The sequence below is a fragment of the Pleuronectes platessa genome, chromosome 23, assembly GCF_947347685.1.
Source record: "Pleuronectes platessa chromosome 23, fPlePla1.1, whole genome shotgun sequence".
Lineage (NCBI taxonomy): Eukaryota > Metazoa > Chordata > Actinopteri > Pleuronectiformes > Pleuronectidae > Pleuronectes > Pleuronectes platessa.
Window position 1 is genome coordinate 2,152,575 of NC_070648.1, and position 20,025 is coordinate 2,172,599.

The 20,025-nt window shown below is 44.5% G+C and overlaps 1 protein-coding gene across 1 annotated transcript in view; it reads left to right on the top strand.

The window, feature by feature from the left end:
- exoc6b (exocyst complex component 6B) overlaps positions 1 to 20,025 on the top strand; it is a 60,876-nt gene that overhangs the window by 3,858 nt on the left and 36,993 nt on the right. The window contains exons 2-10 of the mRNA XM_053415549.1: positions 2,766 to 2,931; positions 3,059 to 3,106; positions 3,194 to 3,284; positions 3,579 to 3,624; positions 5,002 to 5,206; positions 12,072 to 12,260; positions 14,199 to 14,267; positions 18,613 to 18,696; positions 19,154 to 19,200. Coding sequence (XP_053271524.1) covers positions 2,766 to 2,931; positions 3,059 to 3,106; positions 3,194 to 3,284; positions 3,579 to 3,624; positions 5,002 to 5,206; positions 12,072 to 12,260; positions 14,199 to 14,267; positions 18,613 to 18,696; positions 19,154 to 19,200 — 945 coding nt within the window. The remainder of the gene's footprint in view (positions 1 to 2,765; positions 2,932 to 3,058; positions 3,107 to 3,193; positions 3,285 to 3,578; positions 3,625 to 5,001; positions 5,207 to 12,071; positions 12,261 to 14,198; positions 14,268 to 18,612; positions 18,697 to 19,153; positions 19,201 to 20,025) is intronic.

A 20,025-nucleotide genomic window follows, 5' to 3' on the forward strand; every position in this document is an offset into this window, starting at 1 on the left:
GCGTACACAACGTTACACTGTTCATATGAGTCGTGCAGCTCAGGGTGGAACCTTCTGACCGTCATCATGGTCTGAGAAATTCAACACAACTGTGTGGCTGACGGTACCAGGCTCGGTGAGAGCTATAGGCGTGTGCACGGTTATAAATTAAAACCAGTCCCTGCTAACAGAGACACACACAGACACACACACACACACTCACAGACACACTCACACACTCCCCGCTGACTCATCGGCCTGTACGTGGGAGGGGACACATCCACTCTGACACACTGGGAGGTGTCTGTGCTCTACTTGGGTTAAGATCCTATTGAGCCAGCTGTCACACACACAGACACACACAGACACACACTCTTCTTGTGTCAATGCTCCTCGTTGTGAAACTTTTATAGTTTGTGTAGTTAAGTCGTCCAACCCAAGATCTTTTCCTGCTTCTCCTCGTTCTCCTCCTCTCCTTTGATCATCTCCTTCTTCTTAATCTATGTATCTTATCATATTAATCTATATCTTCTCTCTCTGTCAGTCGTAAAATATTCAACCTTATTGCTTTAGTTTGTTTGCTGGTTGTTGGCAATAACATTTTGAGGCTTGAGCAGGTAAAATTGTTAATATCTAACTTTTTCCAACAATTCTTAGAGGCGTTAAAGCATATTTTAAGAACTACAATTTGAGATGATGTAAACAAAATCTTAATTTAATCCTTTTAAAGGATTTCTTGATGCCTATAGATGGTAAATTATCTAATATTCCACCTATGTTAAGGCCCAAAGAAGTGAATTATTACAACATATGGCTTATTCTAACTTTGTAGAGGTATAGATATTTGAAATTATCTTCTGAAGGACTGTATGAGGTCTGTCTCACAGATTCAGGTCTGAATAGGTAAAAGGATTCCAAAATTTCATTCTAAGGATTAAAAAGTAATATTTAAAGATTTTGAAAAGGCAGAGGAGCTCATATAAAACTATCTTCAGGGAGAACTTAAATGATCTAACTTCTATTTCTTCTTCATTCCTGTGATCGTCTTCTTTCCTCTGCTCTCAGTGGCAGACTGGCACTGGGAGAGTTACAGGCGTGTGCACGGTTATTAATCAAAACCAGTGCCTGCTAACACACACAAGCTAATCTTACCTTGTAAAGGCTAGTGCACGTTGTCAGGAAACAAGCTATTGTGTGTAGACTTCACAGGGGAGAGGAGCGAATCATTTATAACTTTGAATAACCTTGTTTTTATTATCCTGCAGATGATGTCACTGTATGACAGTAATCAGGATTATTCTTCTGATCCTTCTAACGACCATCTGTTCATTCTAATAACAAAGGGATGGATTTTACAAACAGTTTCTTAACTTTTTTCTCGTTCTTTCTTTCTGATTCACTTCTTTCTTTATAAACAACGTCTGTGACACTTTCACTCCGGGGTTCATTGGGTAATTTAGATATTTACTTTATCAGTCTGTGGCTCGGTACGTGGCTCAGTGTTTGTCGAGGGCAGCGGTACAAACACACACACAGAAACACACACACACAGAGAAACACAACCATTCCTGCTCTTGGTTCTTTGACATTCATTCCTTATTGTTTGTGTGTCTAAAGAAAGCAGTGTGTAGCGTCAGACCTGCACTCTATTGTACAAGTCGGGCATTTCCTGGTCAACAGGAAGAAGGGTGGGGGATCATATCCATACACAGGTGTGTGTCTGTGTGTGTGTGTGTGTGTGTGTGTGTGTGTGTGTTTTTGTATGTGCTGTTTTTAGAAGCGAGGGAACACAGGAAAAGCTGTTATTTCTGTGACAGAGACAATTTATGTCACCACTTCAATCAATTGTTTGAACTTATAAATGTTTAAATGCTTCTTCTCTCACAGACTCGGTAATCCTACATAAAGTAATTTTTTTATTGGATCCACTTTTATTCTACGAAGACATTATTCAGGGTTCTTTTCTTTAGTTTAACTTTTTAGTAACTGAGTAGTGTTGTAGTCTATAAAATAAAATAAAGTACACGTTAAATAGATGATAATTGATATAGAGAAATAATTGACTGTATCAAGTAGAGAAACCTTTAAGTCAACAGCAGGATTATGATTGTGTGTTTGCTCGTGTCTCACTCTCAGTAACACTTATACTCACTGTGGTGAAACCTGTGTTTGCAGTGGAAGTCCTGATAGAACCTCTCCCTCTGTTGAATGTTGCTTTGTTTGTCTAATGGCTGGGTTAGGGTTAGAGTTAGTCTAGACACACAAGAAAAAAAAATGACATCAAGAAGGAGACAGTAGCTGGTTTAAATGTCTGGAGTGTGCAGAAGTTCACAGTTTAAATTTAAGTTTAAAATTATAGATGTATTTATTAAAAAAACGTGTCATTCAATATATAAAAGACAAAACTCTTTGGTACAGTATTGAGATCTCTTCGATACTAACTGCAAACATATTCATAAACATAAAAGATGAATTTTAATTTAATATGACTTAATATGATTAAATGTATCACCTTTATTTACTATGGCCTCCAGCAACACATTTAACTGGAAACTTTCCTAGTTGATTAAAATAAAACCAGAGTCTGGATGTCTGGAAAGTTTTGAGCTCAGTGTTGCTGAAGAGCACTGCTGTAACGCCCCCTAGTGGGCTTACGTGGCACATGCACCTCTTTCCTCAACTGGACACCTCTTTCCTCACGTTCTCTGCTGTCACTGCTCATGTGTATATATAATTAAAAATTAAAAATGACCCTTCTCACCTGCTGCCCTCTTGTTGTCCTCCAGGTCGGTGTACGATGGACAGGAACATGGCCTCTTCGTGGAGAAGCTGGACATGCGGATCCGGAACCACGACAGGGAGATCGAGAAGATGTGCAACCATCACTTCCAGGGGTTCGTGGACTCCATCACAGAGCTGCTCAAAGTACGAGGGGAGGCGCAGAAGCTGAAGGTGAGGAGGGACGGAGAGGTGGGGGGGGGAATGGAGGAGACAAAGGAGTTAAAGATGGTAAAAGTAGATTTAAAAGATGATTCTTGATGTTTTTTTCTTAATTTGTTCTTAATTCCTCCCGTTTCAGAGTCAAGTGACTGAGACCAACAAGCATCTTCAGGATGACGGCAAAGTGGTACGTCCCTTTTCAATGTCTTCCCTTCTTCACCTCTTTTCTCGTCCTCCTCCTCCTCTTCCTCTTCATGTTTTTTCCTGTTTCCAGCTCATCACCTCCATGGAGGAACTGCAGCAGTGTCGAGTCCAGCAGAGAAACATCGCCACCACCATCGACAAACTGTCCCACTGCCTCCCAGGTAACACACCCACCATGTAAACACTGTGGATTTACACAAAGAGACATGTTGTGTTGGTGTCTTTCTTTTCTCTAGAATCACTAAACACAGAGAAACCCCCGAAATGTTATTTTTCTATTGAAAATCTTGAATTTTAAGATTTTAGGCCTATTTTCAGAGGCTTTGCACATCAGGAACTTTTACATGATTATGTTTAGGGACAGCAAATCAAAAATATATTTAATTGCTGAATGTATAGTCCCGTTCTCAGCCTGATTCCTGGTTGTTTTCTTGGTCTCTTTTTGATTTCACCAGTCCTGGAGATGTACAGCAGACTGCAGGAGCAGATGAGACTTAAAAGGTACGTTATTTAATTTGCTTTACAGGTTTGAGACATCTTGTGCATTCTGATTTATTCATGAATTTACACACTTTTACATAATTTCAGAGCATAGGACAAGGTGGAGATTATCTTTTGTACTTTTGAAGGTCAGGTCTGTCATTTGTCATCTCTTGGCTCAGGCCCTCGTGGCGTTGACGTGAATGTGAAATCAATAAGCACATATGATGAAAGTTGGGTTTTAAGTCTGATGAACATGTCACCTGTGCAGTTTGACTTTTATCTGACTGTTGAGTCTCAGCCCTCGGCCACTAGATGGAGGCAGAGCTCCTGGACGGAGACACACACACACACACACACACACACACACACACGGACACACACACACACAGCCCGTCTCTGTTTCTCTCTCTGGCCTCGGCCTGACCTGCAGACAGGAGTCTGGTTGGGTCATAAATTTGTCGTTTGTTTGTGTGTTTTTCTACTTCTCTCTGTCCTGCGGCTGCCCGGCTCAGCAGAGAGCAGCGAGAGGTCAGCCAGCGACGACTGCTCCTCGAGAGAGAAAGTGTGTCTGTGTGTGTGTGTGTGTGTGTGTGTGTTTGTGTGCGTGAGAGACGCAGTGGAGTGAAGTGGAGTGAAGTGTTTTGGGGATATTGTATTGCCCGGGGTCCCTGAGGTGTGTCTGCGTGTGTTTATTTCTCCCTCTGTGTGTACGCTCGTGCTTGTCGACTTGTTTATCTTTGTGTGTTTCTGCTTGCTTATAGTCACGCATCAGGCAGCCAGGACAAGGTTGTACTGTTGCGTGTCTTGTTAGTTTGCCTAAAGTCTCTCTTCCCATTTCTCCCTGACGTGGCCGGGACGCTTCATATAAAATATATGTTTAATCTCAGTGACACTTTTCCTGGTTAAACAAGAGTCAAAGAACGAGAAGGAGAAGAACTCAAACCTCCCGAGAGTCTCCTTATGAAAACCACATTTAAATTCACTCCGTTCAAATTTGATTTGGACCCACATTTTGAAATGATATTTGTGTGATCAGGGAGAACAAGTAATAACCATGTGTATCAGTAACACAGTAACACAAACTCACTGCTCGGACACACAAAAAAAAACATCAATGCCAGTGGGGTTCAGCCTTAACCAAGTTTTACTTTCTAGCCTTATTTGTTAATGTACAGCAACTGGAGAACCCCCCCCCTATGAAACCAGATTGTCCCTTGACCCCAATTCCAGGCTTCCACCAAATATTGTGGAAACAGGTTTAGTAGTTTTTGTGTTAATCTGCTGACAAACCAACAAAAAAATAATGTTCCTTGGCCGAGGTAACAACCATAAAAAGGTTTAATCAATAAACTGGAAACTGTCTTCCCATGCCTCATATCCCTTCACGTGTGTCAGGTACTACCCGGCGCTGCGGACGTTGGAGCAGCTGGAGCAGACATGTCTCCCCCGGGCGGGTCAGTACCGGTTCTGCTCCATCATGGCAGAGAACATCCCCAAGCTGAGGACGCAGATCCGGGACACTGCCATGACGCAGCTGAGGGACTTCCTGGAGAGCATCCGGAAACACTCGGAAAAGATCGGAGAGACGGCCATCAGACAGGTACACAAATCACACACTAACATAAACATACACACACACACACACACACACACACACACACACACACACACACACACACGGAGTCGTCAAGCAGTCTGGAAGCCTCTTTTGAAAGATGTCCGTCAGCTCGTGCCAGACCCCTGATCCCATCACACTCATCCCAGCTGAATAATAAGTGATGGAATCTTGCAACTTGTAATAAATCCACACATAAGAGCTTGATGGGAATATCATTATTACTGCAGGTATGAATCCCAGAAACCAAAGAAAACATTTCAGCTCTGACCCGATGATTGAGGAAGATAAAAAAGTCGGACAGTTTTATGATTAATCCCGTGGAGCTCGTGAACTTCTGTACAAAACAATCTTTCCTGTAACTGTTGAGTTATTTCTCAAGAACACAGACGTCAGGAGCTCGAATTCTAATGTGATCAGTCCGGTCGTTAACATGTGTCAGGTCGGAATAGAAGGGTTGTCGGTCTTTATTTGTCGTGTGTGTTTGTTTGTTGATCTGGACTGAAGAGTGTGACTTTCTTCTTTATCATCTGTTCTCAGGCCACAGATGACTTTTATTCTCCATCGTGTCTTTGTCTCTGTTAATCAGAAGCAGCTTGTGTGTGTGTGTGTGTGTGTGTGTGTGTGTGTGTGTGTGTGTGTGTGTGTGTGTGTGTCGCTTTGTGGTTCTGCTGCCAGTAAACAGCCATGTAGTCGTTCCTGGAGACGTCTTGTCGATGAATGTACACACTCTGACAAACACACACACACACACATAGACAGGCAGCTTTTCAGCACTTACCTCACTGCTCTATATGTGTGTGTGTGTCTGTGTGTGTGTGTTGTGTTCTCTTGTGGTATCCTCGGCTCAAAGTGAGGCCTCTTGTTTATTTGTGTGACTCAATCACTTTGGGGAATGCTGCTCCATGGAGTGTCTCTCTCTCTCTCTCTCTTTCTCTCTCTCTCTCTCTCTCTCTCTAATTTGTAACTCGACCCTCGTTAACAGCACAACCTCTTTATCCATGTCAAGTCATATTCGGCCTCTAGATGTCACTAGAGACCCAGTTTCTTTTACTAGAACCACAGCTGATAGTTGAGCAGACAGAGAAACAGAAGCAGTGCAGGTCATGGAGGTCACCAGATGGTTTGATGAATGTTCTCTATAGAACCAGGAGTCAGTAACACAGGTGATTTTGTAATGCATGTCAGTGAGCGCTCTCCATCATCAACACAAACAAGTGAGAGGAAACTGTTTATTCTTTAAAGTTCTTTCTCTGACGTCATTTCTTGCAGAACCTTCAAAATGCTTCATATCTGTAAACTCTGTCCAACCTAAGATAAATCTTTGTTATCTTAACCAAATTCTTCTTGATAAACATGTAAAACATATTGTTCCAAAGGACTGTACAGAATATTTCGGAACCCTATAAGTTATTTTATTATCTACACATTTTTCCTCTGCTCCTCTCTAACTAATATCTGGTGCGATTGTGTTTTATGAGTTCGATCTCTAATGAAACACAATGACATCAGAGGCCTGAAACTTTCTTTTGCAAAGTTAAAGAAAGTTCTAGCCCTCATTGTTGTTATTTTAGATCGATTTAAACAGAACCAGTCAATCAACCAGCTCCTGAACTGTTCTCGATTCTCATGACGTTGCCTTTTCCTGATATTCTTTTCCCTCTTGTGATGATTAAAGCATTAATTCTGCCGTAAGCACGAAGATAATTATGATCATATGAAACCCCAGTGCCATTAAAAGCTGATGAGTACTTTCTCCACGTATCACTCCTCAGCCACACGCTGGAAACCCTCCAGTGACCCTCCGGGATGGGGGGTCCTCGGGCCGCAACCTGAGAATCACTGGTGTAGAAAATCCACTTGCAGTCGCTGGAGAAACTAACCGCTAACTCCTCTAACCACTAATGACCAGGGAGTTTATGGAAACCCCAGTGGTCCGGCAGCCCTGATACTGATACCGGGATTATGTTGTTGTATCAAATGTTTGGCTCAGAGCGCCCAGTGGGAAGCCTTGTAAGTGTGTGTGTGTGTGTGGACAAAAGAAATTAGAAGTTCTTCCTTCCTTCCTTTCCATTCCTTAAACCCTCCTTCACTCTTCTCTTCCTCCGTCTGCCTGGTTTTCTCTCCGTCTCTCCATCTCACCCTCTCAGACAATGTGTCTCTCCTGCCTGCTCTGTTCCAAATTAGCTCCAACTTTCTGTACCCAGCTGTCGTTACAGCCCCCGTGACCGAGGATGTGAAAATAAATAGATTGTGGAGAGAGGGGATGGAGGGAGGAGATGGAGGAGAGCACAGGGCGCACAATGGAGCTATTGTGTGCTGGCACGTGCCTGTAGAAGAAGAGGAGGAGGAGGAGGAGGATGAGGGATGAGGGAGGAAGATGGGTAAAATGACAAAATTGGAATAAGGAAGATGAAGGAGGACAAGTTAGAGAAAAGGAGGAGGAGGAAGAGGAGGAGGACAGTGGAGACAATGACTAGAAGAGGAGATTTAGTGCGTGAGGAAGGGGGGAAGGATACCACGAGGAAAATGGAGACGAAGACGAGGATGGAGACAAAACGGGGGAATAAACCCAAACTAAGAAAAGATGACATCACATGATCTGGCCGGATTTCAGTCTCCTGAGGGTTGAACTGGTTTTTGGTTCTTATCCAACAGGAAGTACAAGTTCTCACATGGTTTCAGCATCATGACAATGATCTCAAACGTTTAGGTGCTTCTTGGACACGTCCTCAGTGACGAACCCATGGCCGCACGGTGGTGTGCGTGACCTTGGACCCCCCCCCCCCCCCCCCCCCTCTCCAAGGTCCAAGGTCATCAAGGGCCACTTGATGGTCGTCTTTCTTCAGAGGACAGTCTCAGGACGAAACAGAGTTCTGGTGTCTACTGAGCCCTCGAACTCCTTCAAACTGATTTTATTACTCCAACCGTCCTGGATCCTATTTCATCCAAATCGTACCCAAAGCACCCACTGTTGAAAAGAGGGGGATGAAAGAGAGAGAGAGAGGGAGCAGAAGAAAAAGAAGAAGAACCGATGAAAACATGGATCAGTGGCTGAAGACACAGTAGAAGGATTAAAGTGAAGGAATCTTGAACCAGACTTGGTCCAAATGTCTCTGTCATTGTTTCAGGACTCTCCTCTGTCATTTGTCATTTCCCTCGTTCTCTCGCTCTGTCACATCACATTTCCTCCCCCCCCGCTCTCAAGACGTCCGTCTCCTCTCCCTCTTTCCATCTCCTCATCTTTCCACCTCTTTTTTTTTTCTTTTCCTCCCGTTTCTTCTATTAATGCCCCGCAAAGGACGAGCTTAGAGCTTCTGATGTGTATTCAGTAGTTACTGCACACACTCAGACACACACACACACACACACACACACACACACTAATGGGAAACAGATTGCTGGGCCTGTGAAGTGGAAGAAGATTGATTACCTGTATCTAGTTACTGAACACACACATGCGTGTGCGTGCTGCGAGGGTGGCACAGGGCGCACGCTGCGTCCGTGTATGGAACCATCACGGTGAAAACCAAAAATAGACGCTTATAGGTCGTTGTGTCAGTCACTCTGCATGTGTGTGTGTGTGTGTGTGTGTGTCTGTGTGTGTGTGTGTCTGCAGAATAATGCTCCACAGCTCACTGGCAATGCGCACCATTATTTCTGGCTTGTCGTCTGGCTGCCAAAAAGTGATCCACAGAGGGGATGTCCGGTCAGGTTTTTCCCCCCCGATCCTGATCCCAGTCATAGGACATAATCCAGCAGTGAAGTGCAGTGAGATGTGCTTTAAGTAAAAGGCAGATTGTTTTTCAGTAGAAGTGAAAATCCTATACTTGAACATTGGGTCCAGAACCAAAACAATAACATATTTAATAATTAATTTACGAATAAGCAAAGCCGATATGTTTGCAGATATAAACCCTGTTATCTCAAAGAATAAACAAATAGTACATTTCAAAAGTACTTTTTGTTCTAATTCTCTAATTTCCTAATAGATTCTGGTTCTTACCCTCCAGCAGTTTGTTCTCACTCTCCTTCCGTCTCCACCCTCCCATTTCATCATCATCACTTTCTTCCTCTCCCTTCATCCTCCGCTCCCCCTCTTTTCTCACGGGTCATTTGCGCAGGATATGACGCACACTCCCGCACTCGAGGTCCAAGTGCCGCGTTGGAATTCCACCCGGACAAAAGACGGGAGTTAAAAAAGATATTGTGCGACGAGTGAGAGTGAATGGCGGGGTGAGTGTGTATAGAGGGCGCCCCGTAGATTCCCCCCCCGAGACACACGCACACCTGTTGACGAATGCTAAAGTGGAATTATCTGACGTAGGTGCTGACGTCCATTTAAAACGTGGAAAGAAAGAGAAAGAAAAAGCCTTTGACAGATCGGAGAGGAATGCCATGCAGGGGGAAGCGTCTGTGCCCATCCTCTACGCAACCAGTGCAGTGTGCGTTGTAAACGTGTGTGTTCTCTTGTCATGTGCTGATGCTCTGGAGCTACCTCCGTGTCATTAGTGAGTCCTCCTCAAACACTTACACAATGAAGCGTCACTTTTTGTTCATTTTTTATGCTTGGACGTTGTGTGAAGAGCTTTTTATAAAACAGTCTTTGGGGCAGTGCGATGTCTGAAAACTTTGTGTGTCTCCCACCCACCTGGTTTATCTGCAGTTGTGCGTCCACTAACTACAAGGTCACGTTTGCACGATTATTCAACACATACAAATCACTGCTTCTCCTTGGTCCCTTAACAACACACATGCCAAGTTGTGAAGCCGATAAGATGAACGCAGACTTCTGGAAGTTGTCGGCCAGTCTCTTCCAGGTACTTTTGAGGAGTTGTGGTGAAAACACTCGTGATGTTGTGAGCACATTTTTGTGGAGATTGTTTGTTCTCGAGGGTTTGTTACCGTGTTGGTTCAGTTCTGTCCCCGCTGGCTTCCCCCCCTCATCTCGTTTGCAGGAGGAATGGGCCTTTCCACTAATTTTGCATTGTCCGATATGACTCATGTGTGCGAGAAGTGCATGTGTGGGCATCAGATCAAAGATGGCATTGTATTCTCCCAACATCACTGATATTGTCCCCTTCCGTATTTGTGCATATCCACCCTCTCCAGAACACCAGCTTTTCTCATTAACGGCTGAAATCGAGCGGCTCCGAGCCTCTGACGTGTTTATCGACGTCCTCATCGGCAGATTGAAGCGGCAGAGGTCGGGAGCGTGCTGGCGCCGGCGAGCAAAGGAAACCGCCGCGTTCTCAGCCTTTTTTTTTGGGGAGTGGATGGAAAGATGCCGTCCGACACAACAAGGTTTTCCCACAGAACTGCGTGGGAATAAAGATGGATGGATATAGATCCCAAAGAAACGGCTATTTCCATATTCTGATATTTGCACCTTTTTGAAAAACATTACAAAACTAGTTGTTTTGTCACATTACGGAGGCAAACATGAACTTTGTCGTGTGCAACAACACAAAATGACGCATTCGTACAAATGGAGATTCAGACGTGCGCCCGGTCGTCTCCAGACTTTGTTTTCATTTTGTTTTGGATACAAGCTTCCATTACTTTATAACCAAAACTTCCTGCTGTTTGATTATTTTTATTTTTAGTATTCTTTATCCAATGCAGTGGCAGGAAAAAATGACACCCCCCCCCCCCCCCCAAAATATCGACCCAGACAGGACATATTGCATATCCCATTGTTCTGTGAATCTTTTCCATTTCCTTATGTCTTCGCTCCACCTCATTTATGTCTGTTTATTTTGGGAAACCTTCCTCGTAGGATCGTTGCTGCATCACCCAAAGAACAAAGATGAAACCTACTTTAAAACTAGTCTCATATTGGATTTGATAATCAATGTTTAACTTTGCCTAATTGTTTCTAATGCGACTTAAATGAAGTTTCCACCGAGCAGAACCACAGAGACGTCGTCCTTGTCTCTGCTTTCAAGTCTTTACCACTTATTTTCTGTCTGTTGTTTTTTGGTTTCATTGACTCTTCATCCTTCCTGCTCTTCCCTTCCTGTCCCCTCTGTTTTTATTCTTAGCTGCCTTGGTAAATCACTTTTATTAGCTCATTTCCAGCATCGGGGGACGAGGTGTGGCAGGTCTCAGTCAAAGGGCTCAACCTCGTCACACAGAAGCTGAGTTGAAGCTTTTCCTGAAACTCCCGAAAAAAAATCACACAGATGTGAGTCTCACTCGTCTGCAAGGATTAAAGCAACACTGGGAAACCTTCACCTCAGAGCAGCAGCTTCATTAGACCGAGTTTGATGGTTCAGTGGCTGTGAAGCAGGAGAAAGTTTCCTCCTTCTCTCCCTGAGCATCTGGTCTGTGTAACTCTGGTGAGTGGGTTCCATCTCCTGTGAGAAGAACTGACTGAGAGTCACAAATTCAACTGTCACAATCAGCTCCGGTGGAAGAGTGGTGAAGCTGAACTGAGATCAGTTAAAGAGACTCAGAAGTTATAAAAAAAACAGAGTTTATCTACAATAATCAGCAGGAAACTGTTAAAATATGAAGAATTCTGAACAGAGTTTGGTGGATTTATGAAAGCAGCAGCTCTTCTGGTTCAGAAAGCAGAGGATCATGGGTAATATCCACCGTTCAGTTGGTTTTTTTTTCTCCACACCAAAACCACTTCATCGCTCGGACTCAGAGCCAAACAGATGTATTTACCACGTGTGGCTGCAGGGGGCGCTGCTGCTCTGTAAACGTGTTATCAATAACAAATAAATCTGGTTTTGGTGTCAGACTCTGAGATTGAGGCTAAACAACGAAGTGTAAGAAGAACCTCCTCAACGCTGTTCTGTGAAATCTAAACAGGTTTGGAATTTTCTGTTTTGTGCTCCAGGCCCAGCTCCAGTGCTCGATGGACAGCTCCATCTCCTCCAAGCCGAGGGCCCTGATTGGCCGACGTGGCAGGAAGGAGGCGGCGGCGTTGACAGGCGCGGGGACCGACAGCGGGGGACCAGGTGGCAGTCCGGCTTCAGAACAGGACTCGGGTATTCTGGATGTGGAGGAGGAAGGGGAGGAGGATGAAGTGAGGAAAACACACAAACACACACAAGACGCATGTGAAAATGAAACAGAACATTCATAAAACCTTTCTCTTATTAAAGGAATTGATATTTGTGAGCGTGTATACATGTGGCTTCAGGGGGCGACTTTCTAGTTGGTTTGTTTCTAAGCTTGATTTGGTAAAAAAGCTCTAAACCGATTTCCACTAAACTCCTGGGCGGGATCAGGGCCTTGGTCTCGGAAGAACTTCTTAAATTTGGATGCGTATTAAAGGGACAGATCCAGGAGCTTGTTTCCTGATCTAATTCATAATTCTTTCTTTAATATTTCCTCTAGTCATGTGCTTGTTGGCGGAAGAGGGAGCTCCACCGTCTTTACAGTTTGACAGGAATCAACACGTCTTTGTTTGAAGTTGTCTCTGAAACGACCTTGAGCTCAGCGTGAGGACCAGGAGACGGATTTATCTGCGTCCGTCACAGTCTGTCCAGAAGATGAACTCGTCTGTCGTCACATGACATTGAACTCCTGGAGTCGTGCCTCGCGGGATCAAAGTTCCTCTTTGTTGTTCCAGCACAATGAAGTGGGAGAGAACAGAGCTGAACTTGTCACACCGCCCTGCCTCGTCCCGTGCCACCATTCTGTTTTCAGGTCCCTGTCGTCCCTTTGGCTTATTTACGTCCTGTAAACTCGACTCAACCTTCTTCACGGGAAGACCTTGGCTGGAACAAAGGCCTGACCCCGCGGCCGGCCGGGTTACGACCGCGCTGGCGCCCTTGGCCGCGGCGTTGCCAACCATCGGCGTCCCGTCTCCTCACGCCATCCTGCCTCTGCCACGTCTCTCCCTCTCTTCCCCTTCCCTTCATTTACAGTTGTCTCCCCTGTGCCACTGCATCCTATTTCGCTCTGCTCCCTTTGTTCTCCTCTTCTCTTACCTGACCCACACCTCCTCCTCTTCTCCCTCCCCTCCCCTCCCCTCCCCTCCCTGTGCTTTCCATCTTTTGGTTTTCTTTCCCTCCTCTTCTTCAGACTTCCTGTTTCCCTCCTGTTTGTGTTTCTTTTCCAATCTTTTCTGTCCTCCATACGTCGTTGGTTTCTTCCTCATCTTGTTCTCTTCGACTTCCTGTTGCACTCTCATCCCTTCCTAGCCTCACATCTAAAGTTCAGACCCCCCCCCCCCCCCCCACCCCCTGTCTATCGGTGATACAACCCTTTGTTTGCACTTATTGTTTTTCGGGACCGTGTCTGCGTGAGGTCACACATCAAAGCTGGCATTGTGTTGTGCCTCCGATGGTTTTTACAGAAACAAAACTTTCCAGAGGGCAAGAGGGCACATGGTTGTTGTTGCTTTGTCTTTGTGTGTTTGTGTGTGTGTGTGTGTGTGTGTGTGTGTGTTAAATTGCCACTGTTGTTGTTCTGTGGAAGTTAGAGGAAACTGGTCAGGAGAAAGGAATGAGTTCAGGGATGGATAGATGTCGGTTACAGCTCAGTTTAGTTTTTCGATTCGTAACATTTGTCAAGAGTTTAAAATCTACGCTTAAAACAGTTTGGATGTTTTTATCTGGTTCTTTAACGTCACGCACCACTTCTCTGACCACCTGACTTCAGTAAAGCTTTATTAGCAAAACCTGTTGACCTCGAAACGTCGTTAACCGAAGCATCATCCTCTTCCTCTATGATTCCATTTTGAATTTCAAGCCTGATATTACTGCGAACCACGTAAACAGATGCTCCTCTAGAGATTCACAGCCAAAACACACAGAGAAAACAATCTGTGGAATATCATTATGGTGTCATACTAATAACAGTAAACCTTTCACAAGAGCTGCAATGTCTTTATCTGTAGAACTTGTCCCAGAAAAGCTCTCTTCTCCTTTCTCTCTCTCTCTCTCTCTCTCTCTCTCTCTCTCTCTCTCTCTCTCTCTCTCTTTTATGGTAGTAACTGTATAACTTGTGTCTTCAGGTCCCAGGAGCTCAGGACTTGGTGGATTTCTCTCCAGTCTACAGCTGTCTGCATATCTACACTGTGCTGGTGAGTAAATCTCTTCTTCTCCTTCTCCTTCTCCTTCTCACCTCCTTTAACTTTCATCTGTTTTTAAACTGTGATCACGTCTAATACCTCCGCTCCCCCCCCGCACACGCAACCGTATGTCGCCATTATAACCAGCCACGGTAAATACAACAAGTAGAGGTACCTGATGCTGTGGGATGAGGCCTCCTGCCCGAGACTGGCTTCACTCCAACCAGGACTGTGTGTGTGTGTGTGTGTGTGTGTGTGTGTGTGTGCGTGTGTGTGTCTGTGTGTCTGCGTTAGAGAGAGAGAGAATGAGGGGAACGTGTGTGTGTCTCATCTCAGATGGAGCGAAAGCGACATGGGTGTAAGTGTTGACTGGGCCATGACTGGGTTAGTTGCACATATGGTGTGTGTGTGTGTATGTGTGTGTGTGTGTGTGTGTGTGTGTGTGTGTGTGCGCCTGCAGGCATGTCCAGGTTGTGACCGGGCCAATGCGGCCAAAGGGTCGACTGTGTCTGCTCAGTGTGTGTGTGTCTGAGGGGGTTGGGACAGGAAGTGCATGAACTTTGACAGGAAGGAGAAAGTGAACGGCATTAGAGCGATAGAGGGAGGGAGGGGTTAAAGAAAGGGTAAAAAGGGGGTGATATGATGGAGAGAGTGGAGGGAGGGAGGAGGGGGAAAGAGAGCAAGACGTTAATGATGGAGGATGAACAATGAGGGAGGAGAAGAGCGAGGGACAGTTCATGGTGGAGAACAACCACGAAGGTCGAGAAATAAAGTTAAGGCGAGAGAGTTTCAGGCCTTTGGTTTCAGATGAAGCGCTAGAGAAAGTTTCCTCGGCTTCTTATCAGATGGTTCTGAAGTTATGAGGGATGTTTGATATTTATCGTTTCTACCGTCAGACCTAAACAGAAGAGATTTAAAAAAGATTTTCCTCTCTGCAGGTGTCTAGATCACAAACACAGATTTTGACGTTGACTGAAACTCAATCTTTTGAAGATTCCTCGTGTAGCTCTGCAGATTTCACTCAGTGATATTAAAGTGAGTCTTAAAAACTCTGTATGTGCTTCACGTGGTTTCCCCCCCCATGTTTAGCCTACTCGAAAATGCAGTCTTAGTTTATATATGTTTAAACTGTAGGACTTTCTCAAATCATGTCAAGTTCAAAATGACTTTTTTTACTAAATATCATGGGAAAATAATTATGCAAGAGGAAAGAGAGTGAGTCAGGGAGCCGACTCGCAGACGACCAAACAAACTGAGATTTTGCTCTGGAGCCAAAACGCTGTTACACTGTCAGACGATTATGAGAAGATGAGATAATTGTAGTTTACGCCGACAAAAAATGTGAGAGAGAGAGATTACTTGAGTGCAAAAGTGTAACGTTGGCATTCAGGGGAGAGAGAGAGTGATAAGGAGAAGAGGGGTGAGGGAGGGGGAGGTCACAGGGAGGTTAAAGGGGCAAAAACAGGAAGAAGAGGATGAAAACAACACAGAGAGGCAGAGAGATTAGAGAGAGAGAGAGATAAATGAAAGGGAGGGAGTAAGAAGAAAGGATGAGAGGAGGAGGAGAAGGGAAAGGAGTGGGTTCTGTCTCAGTAAGGTGTTGAAAGGTCTGAACTCTGAGGTCAGACACACACACACTTACACAAACATGCACAGACAAGCAAGATTACACACACACACAACGAAACATACATGCCAATATACCCATATACACACTTACATGTATGCCCACACACACACACACACACACACACACACACACAGGGCTGTTTTATCCATTAGAGCGGTGTGATTGACAGCTCATTGGGCAGAGAACCTGATTTACCATTAGAGAGAAAAGCCCAGCGCCGTCGTCTGCACTGATCCGAGGGTACGACTGGAAAATCCCAGTCCGACTCACTGGGATTGTTAAATGTCGAGAACAACGCACATTGGCACACACACACACACACGTGTACCGGCTCCATTTATTTTTCTCGTGAACCTGGACGTGGAATCGCGTTTGCAATCAAGAGCTCCTCGTGTTCTCCTCCTCCATCTCGGCCTCTTCTCTTTTTCCATGTTTGAAGTCCACTGGTTTCCAGCCGGAGTCGAGCGGCTTCAGGGCCTGAACAATCCCCCTTTGTGTCGCTGGCACACGGACGGCACGCCGACGTGTGGACGGAGATGTTATGAGTGTAAACACGGGCTCGAGGCCCGGCCCGCTGAGCCGAGGAGGGAAACAGCAGCTGGTTCATCGCACTGGTCCCACCACAGACCTCAGATTAACTGGGACATGGAGGCATTATGTTTTTGGGGGTTACCCCGTCCGTCCCATTCTCGTGGACGCAATATCTCAACAAGGCTGAGATGGAATCTCCTAAAATTTGGTTCATATATCAACTCGGACTCAAGGATGACTTAACTAGAATTTGGTAGCCAAAGGTCAAAGTTCAAGGTCACTGTGACCTCACAAGGTATGTTTAAGTTTTCCTTGAACATGATATCTTAAGATCAGCTTGATGGAATGTCTTCAAATTAAACTTTCACTTGGACTCAAGGTTGAGCTGATTGGATGTTGGGGGGGGGGGGGGTCAAAGGTCAAGATCACAGTGATCACATCTGGCTCAATTCACTTGGACTCACCGATAAATTGATTTGATCTCAGAGGTCGAAGGTCAAAGTCACGGGGAGTTTCTTCCTCTTTTGATCTGTCGTCACTTGAGCTCAAGGATAAAGTGAATATGTTTCAGTTGTCAAAGGTCCCAGAGAACTTTATATGATTCTGTAAATGAATCTAGAATCATATACACAAACTGCACTGGTTGGCGGAGGCACACAACCACAGTGCGGTCGGTCAATCCTTTCTTTATTTTTCTGGGCTTCATGTTTTTCTGTTTCTGCCTCTTCTCGGCTTCGTCTGTGTTTCTCTCTCTTTCTTCACGTCTCTGTTCCTCCACCGTTTATGTGGCGTTGCCGAGATCTCTCTCTCTCGCACAACACACACACACACAGACACACACACACAGTCCTGAGTTTCACCTCTGTGAGAGGCTCTCGGGGAGAGTGAGCTCTGTGTAATGAGGAGTTCATGGCCGTTTGATGCAGCTCGTTTGTTGAATACACATTGTTCAGCTGAGGGTCGAACTGGGAATTAAAGAACACTGGTTTTGTCGCCTCACAACAACAAACTCCACGCTGCTCTGGAAACACTGTGGAGCTCACACTTTAACATGTACTTTATTGTGTTGTCTACAACTTATTGATGTGTTTTCAATGCACATTGTTCGGCCAAGGGGACGATTAAAAATATTAAAGAGTGTATTCTTTGTTTAGTTGTATTTGTGGCTGATGCAGAGTTTGCAAAGAGGCGTAGTTATAAAGGTTATAAAAAATAAAGGTTTTTAAATACAGATTTTCATTATGGATTAATCAAAACCTTTGAATGATTGTTTCAGTGATTATTTAGTTTCGAATCTTTTAATTAATGCAGGTTTATTGTTGTTTTTTTCAGTTTTCTCCTTTTTTCTGTGGAAAAGGTCAAAGTTAATAAAACACTAACGTAGTGATAGCCGTTGGTGGTCCAGAGGTCAGCAGTGTGTGTCTGTGTGTGTGTTAGTGTGTGCGTGTGTGTGTGTCTGTGCAGTGGAGGTCTGGTGGGGGAACGTCATGTTATCAGTCCAGTCCTGGGCTCTTATCTCTGAGCTCACTAAGTACTGTGGGTCCTGGTCTGGGTCTTAGATAGACCATGAGTCCCTCTCTCTCTCTCACACCCACACAAACACACACACAGACACACACACAGAGCTTCTGTGTAATGGAAGGAAACGATACGAAGGTGGTCAAGTTCAGAAAGTGGATTTTGTGTGTGTGTGGTTTTGTGTTGGCTTCTGTTTCCACATCTGACCTGTGACGTCAACTGAAACTGAACAGGAACCAGTTTTGGTCTTCAAAGACGCACACTCACAAACACACACTCAGTTTCTTCCTATAACCTTATCTCAACTTTCCCATCATGCACTGGTTGTAACCTTTGGTTTCATACCTCATTAAGTTAATCCGCCTCGAAAGTCAGAAACAGCCTCAAACGGCCGTGAGCGTTCGGCAGCGCTGGTCGTTCTCCAGGATGTGAAGCTTCCCAGTCTGGAACATGTTGTCAGGGCTCCAGCTTTATTGAAAGAGTTTAAAATAAAAATCAATGTTTTATATGGAAATAATGAGCTGTCCTTTTGTCCATCTTTATTTATTTTAGTTTAGTTTTCTTATGAAGGCTCCTTACTGTCCATAAATAAAATGTTTTCCCATTAAAATCCATATTTAAGTTGTGTTCCGTGTATAATCGTGCATCCATCCTCCTCACGTGCACTTTGTGTTCTAGGGTTTGCGTGATGTGTTTGAGAACTACTACAGAAAGCAGAGGAGGAAACAGGCTCGCCTCGTGCTGCAGCCGCACTCTAACATGGTATGACCCTGCACCCCCACTGTGTGTGTGTTTGTGTCTGCACTGTTCTATCTACACACTCCTAACTACACTCACTGTACCCTCCTCCCTCAACACAACAAACACACTCTCCCACTCCTTAATCTATGTGTAACTTCTGTAATCATGAGGAGAAACAGAAGAATTTAAGATTTTTATACTATAAATGTTAAAGATTAGCAAATATTTAACTTTAAATAACTGTTTTCTTTTTGATTGTTTAAGCTTTTTGTAATAAATATGTTTTCTAGTGTATTTTAAATTCAATTTTGATGCTTTTTGTCCTGTAAATGTATTGTAGGAGGTAAATTACAAACCAGCACATGAGGCGGTGATTTTCCCTTTTTGTACTTTCTGTACTTTTCTGCTGCCGTTGCACTTTGTATCCCTCCCCATGTTTTTCCCATCCTTTGTTCTTTCTCTCTTTTTACGTGTCTAGCATGAAACCTTGGAGGGATACAGGCGGTACTTCAACCAGATTGTCGGGTAAGTCAGACGTGGTCTTTCTCTCCTTTCCTCCATCGATCCAGCCTCATGTCTTCTACCTTTCCATCGATTCAAATTCTCTTTCTGCTCTAAAGCTTAAATTCACTCACACATGTAACAGATTCCAAGTGACAGGGACACAGACTCAAGTGTGAGAGAGAGAACTGTGGGTACGTGCACAACTGCAGCTGAAACTTTAGAGGCATGTTTGTCTGCGTGGAAAGTAAAAACTTTATGGACGATAGTAATATCGATATGAGACCTCATGAGAAGGGTTTTGTGACGGGACAAATTAGAACATGATGGTTTCCACAGTCTTATTAATGGGAAACTCTGATTGGACATGGAGGCACATGTTTTCTCTGGATGTTTTAGCTTCAGTCGTAGGAAGTGGAGACAGGTCGTCCCTCCTTGATGGATGATTTATCCGTCTGTCCATTGTGAACCATCATGTGTAACTTGGCAGAGGAGCGGGTGAGGGATGGCGAGGAGGAGGAGGAGGAGGAGGAGGAGGAGAAGCTCTGAGTGAAACCAAACATTCAGCGTTTAGTGACACCTCATTTCATTTCATCTGAGTGACTTCTGACCGTTTAACATCTTTTCATCTTTCCTTCGCTCAGACTGTTGTTTTATTCATCCCTCTCTGCACACACTCACCCCCCCCCCCTCATCCTTTTACTTTTCCTCTCATCCATCACTCCATCCAGTTCCCTCCATTGCACACACACACACACACACACACACACACACACACACACGCACACACACTGGTGACGATTGATAGAGTGCATGTGATGGTGGTTGGCTTATTGCTGTTATTTCTTG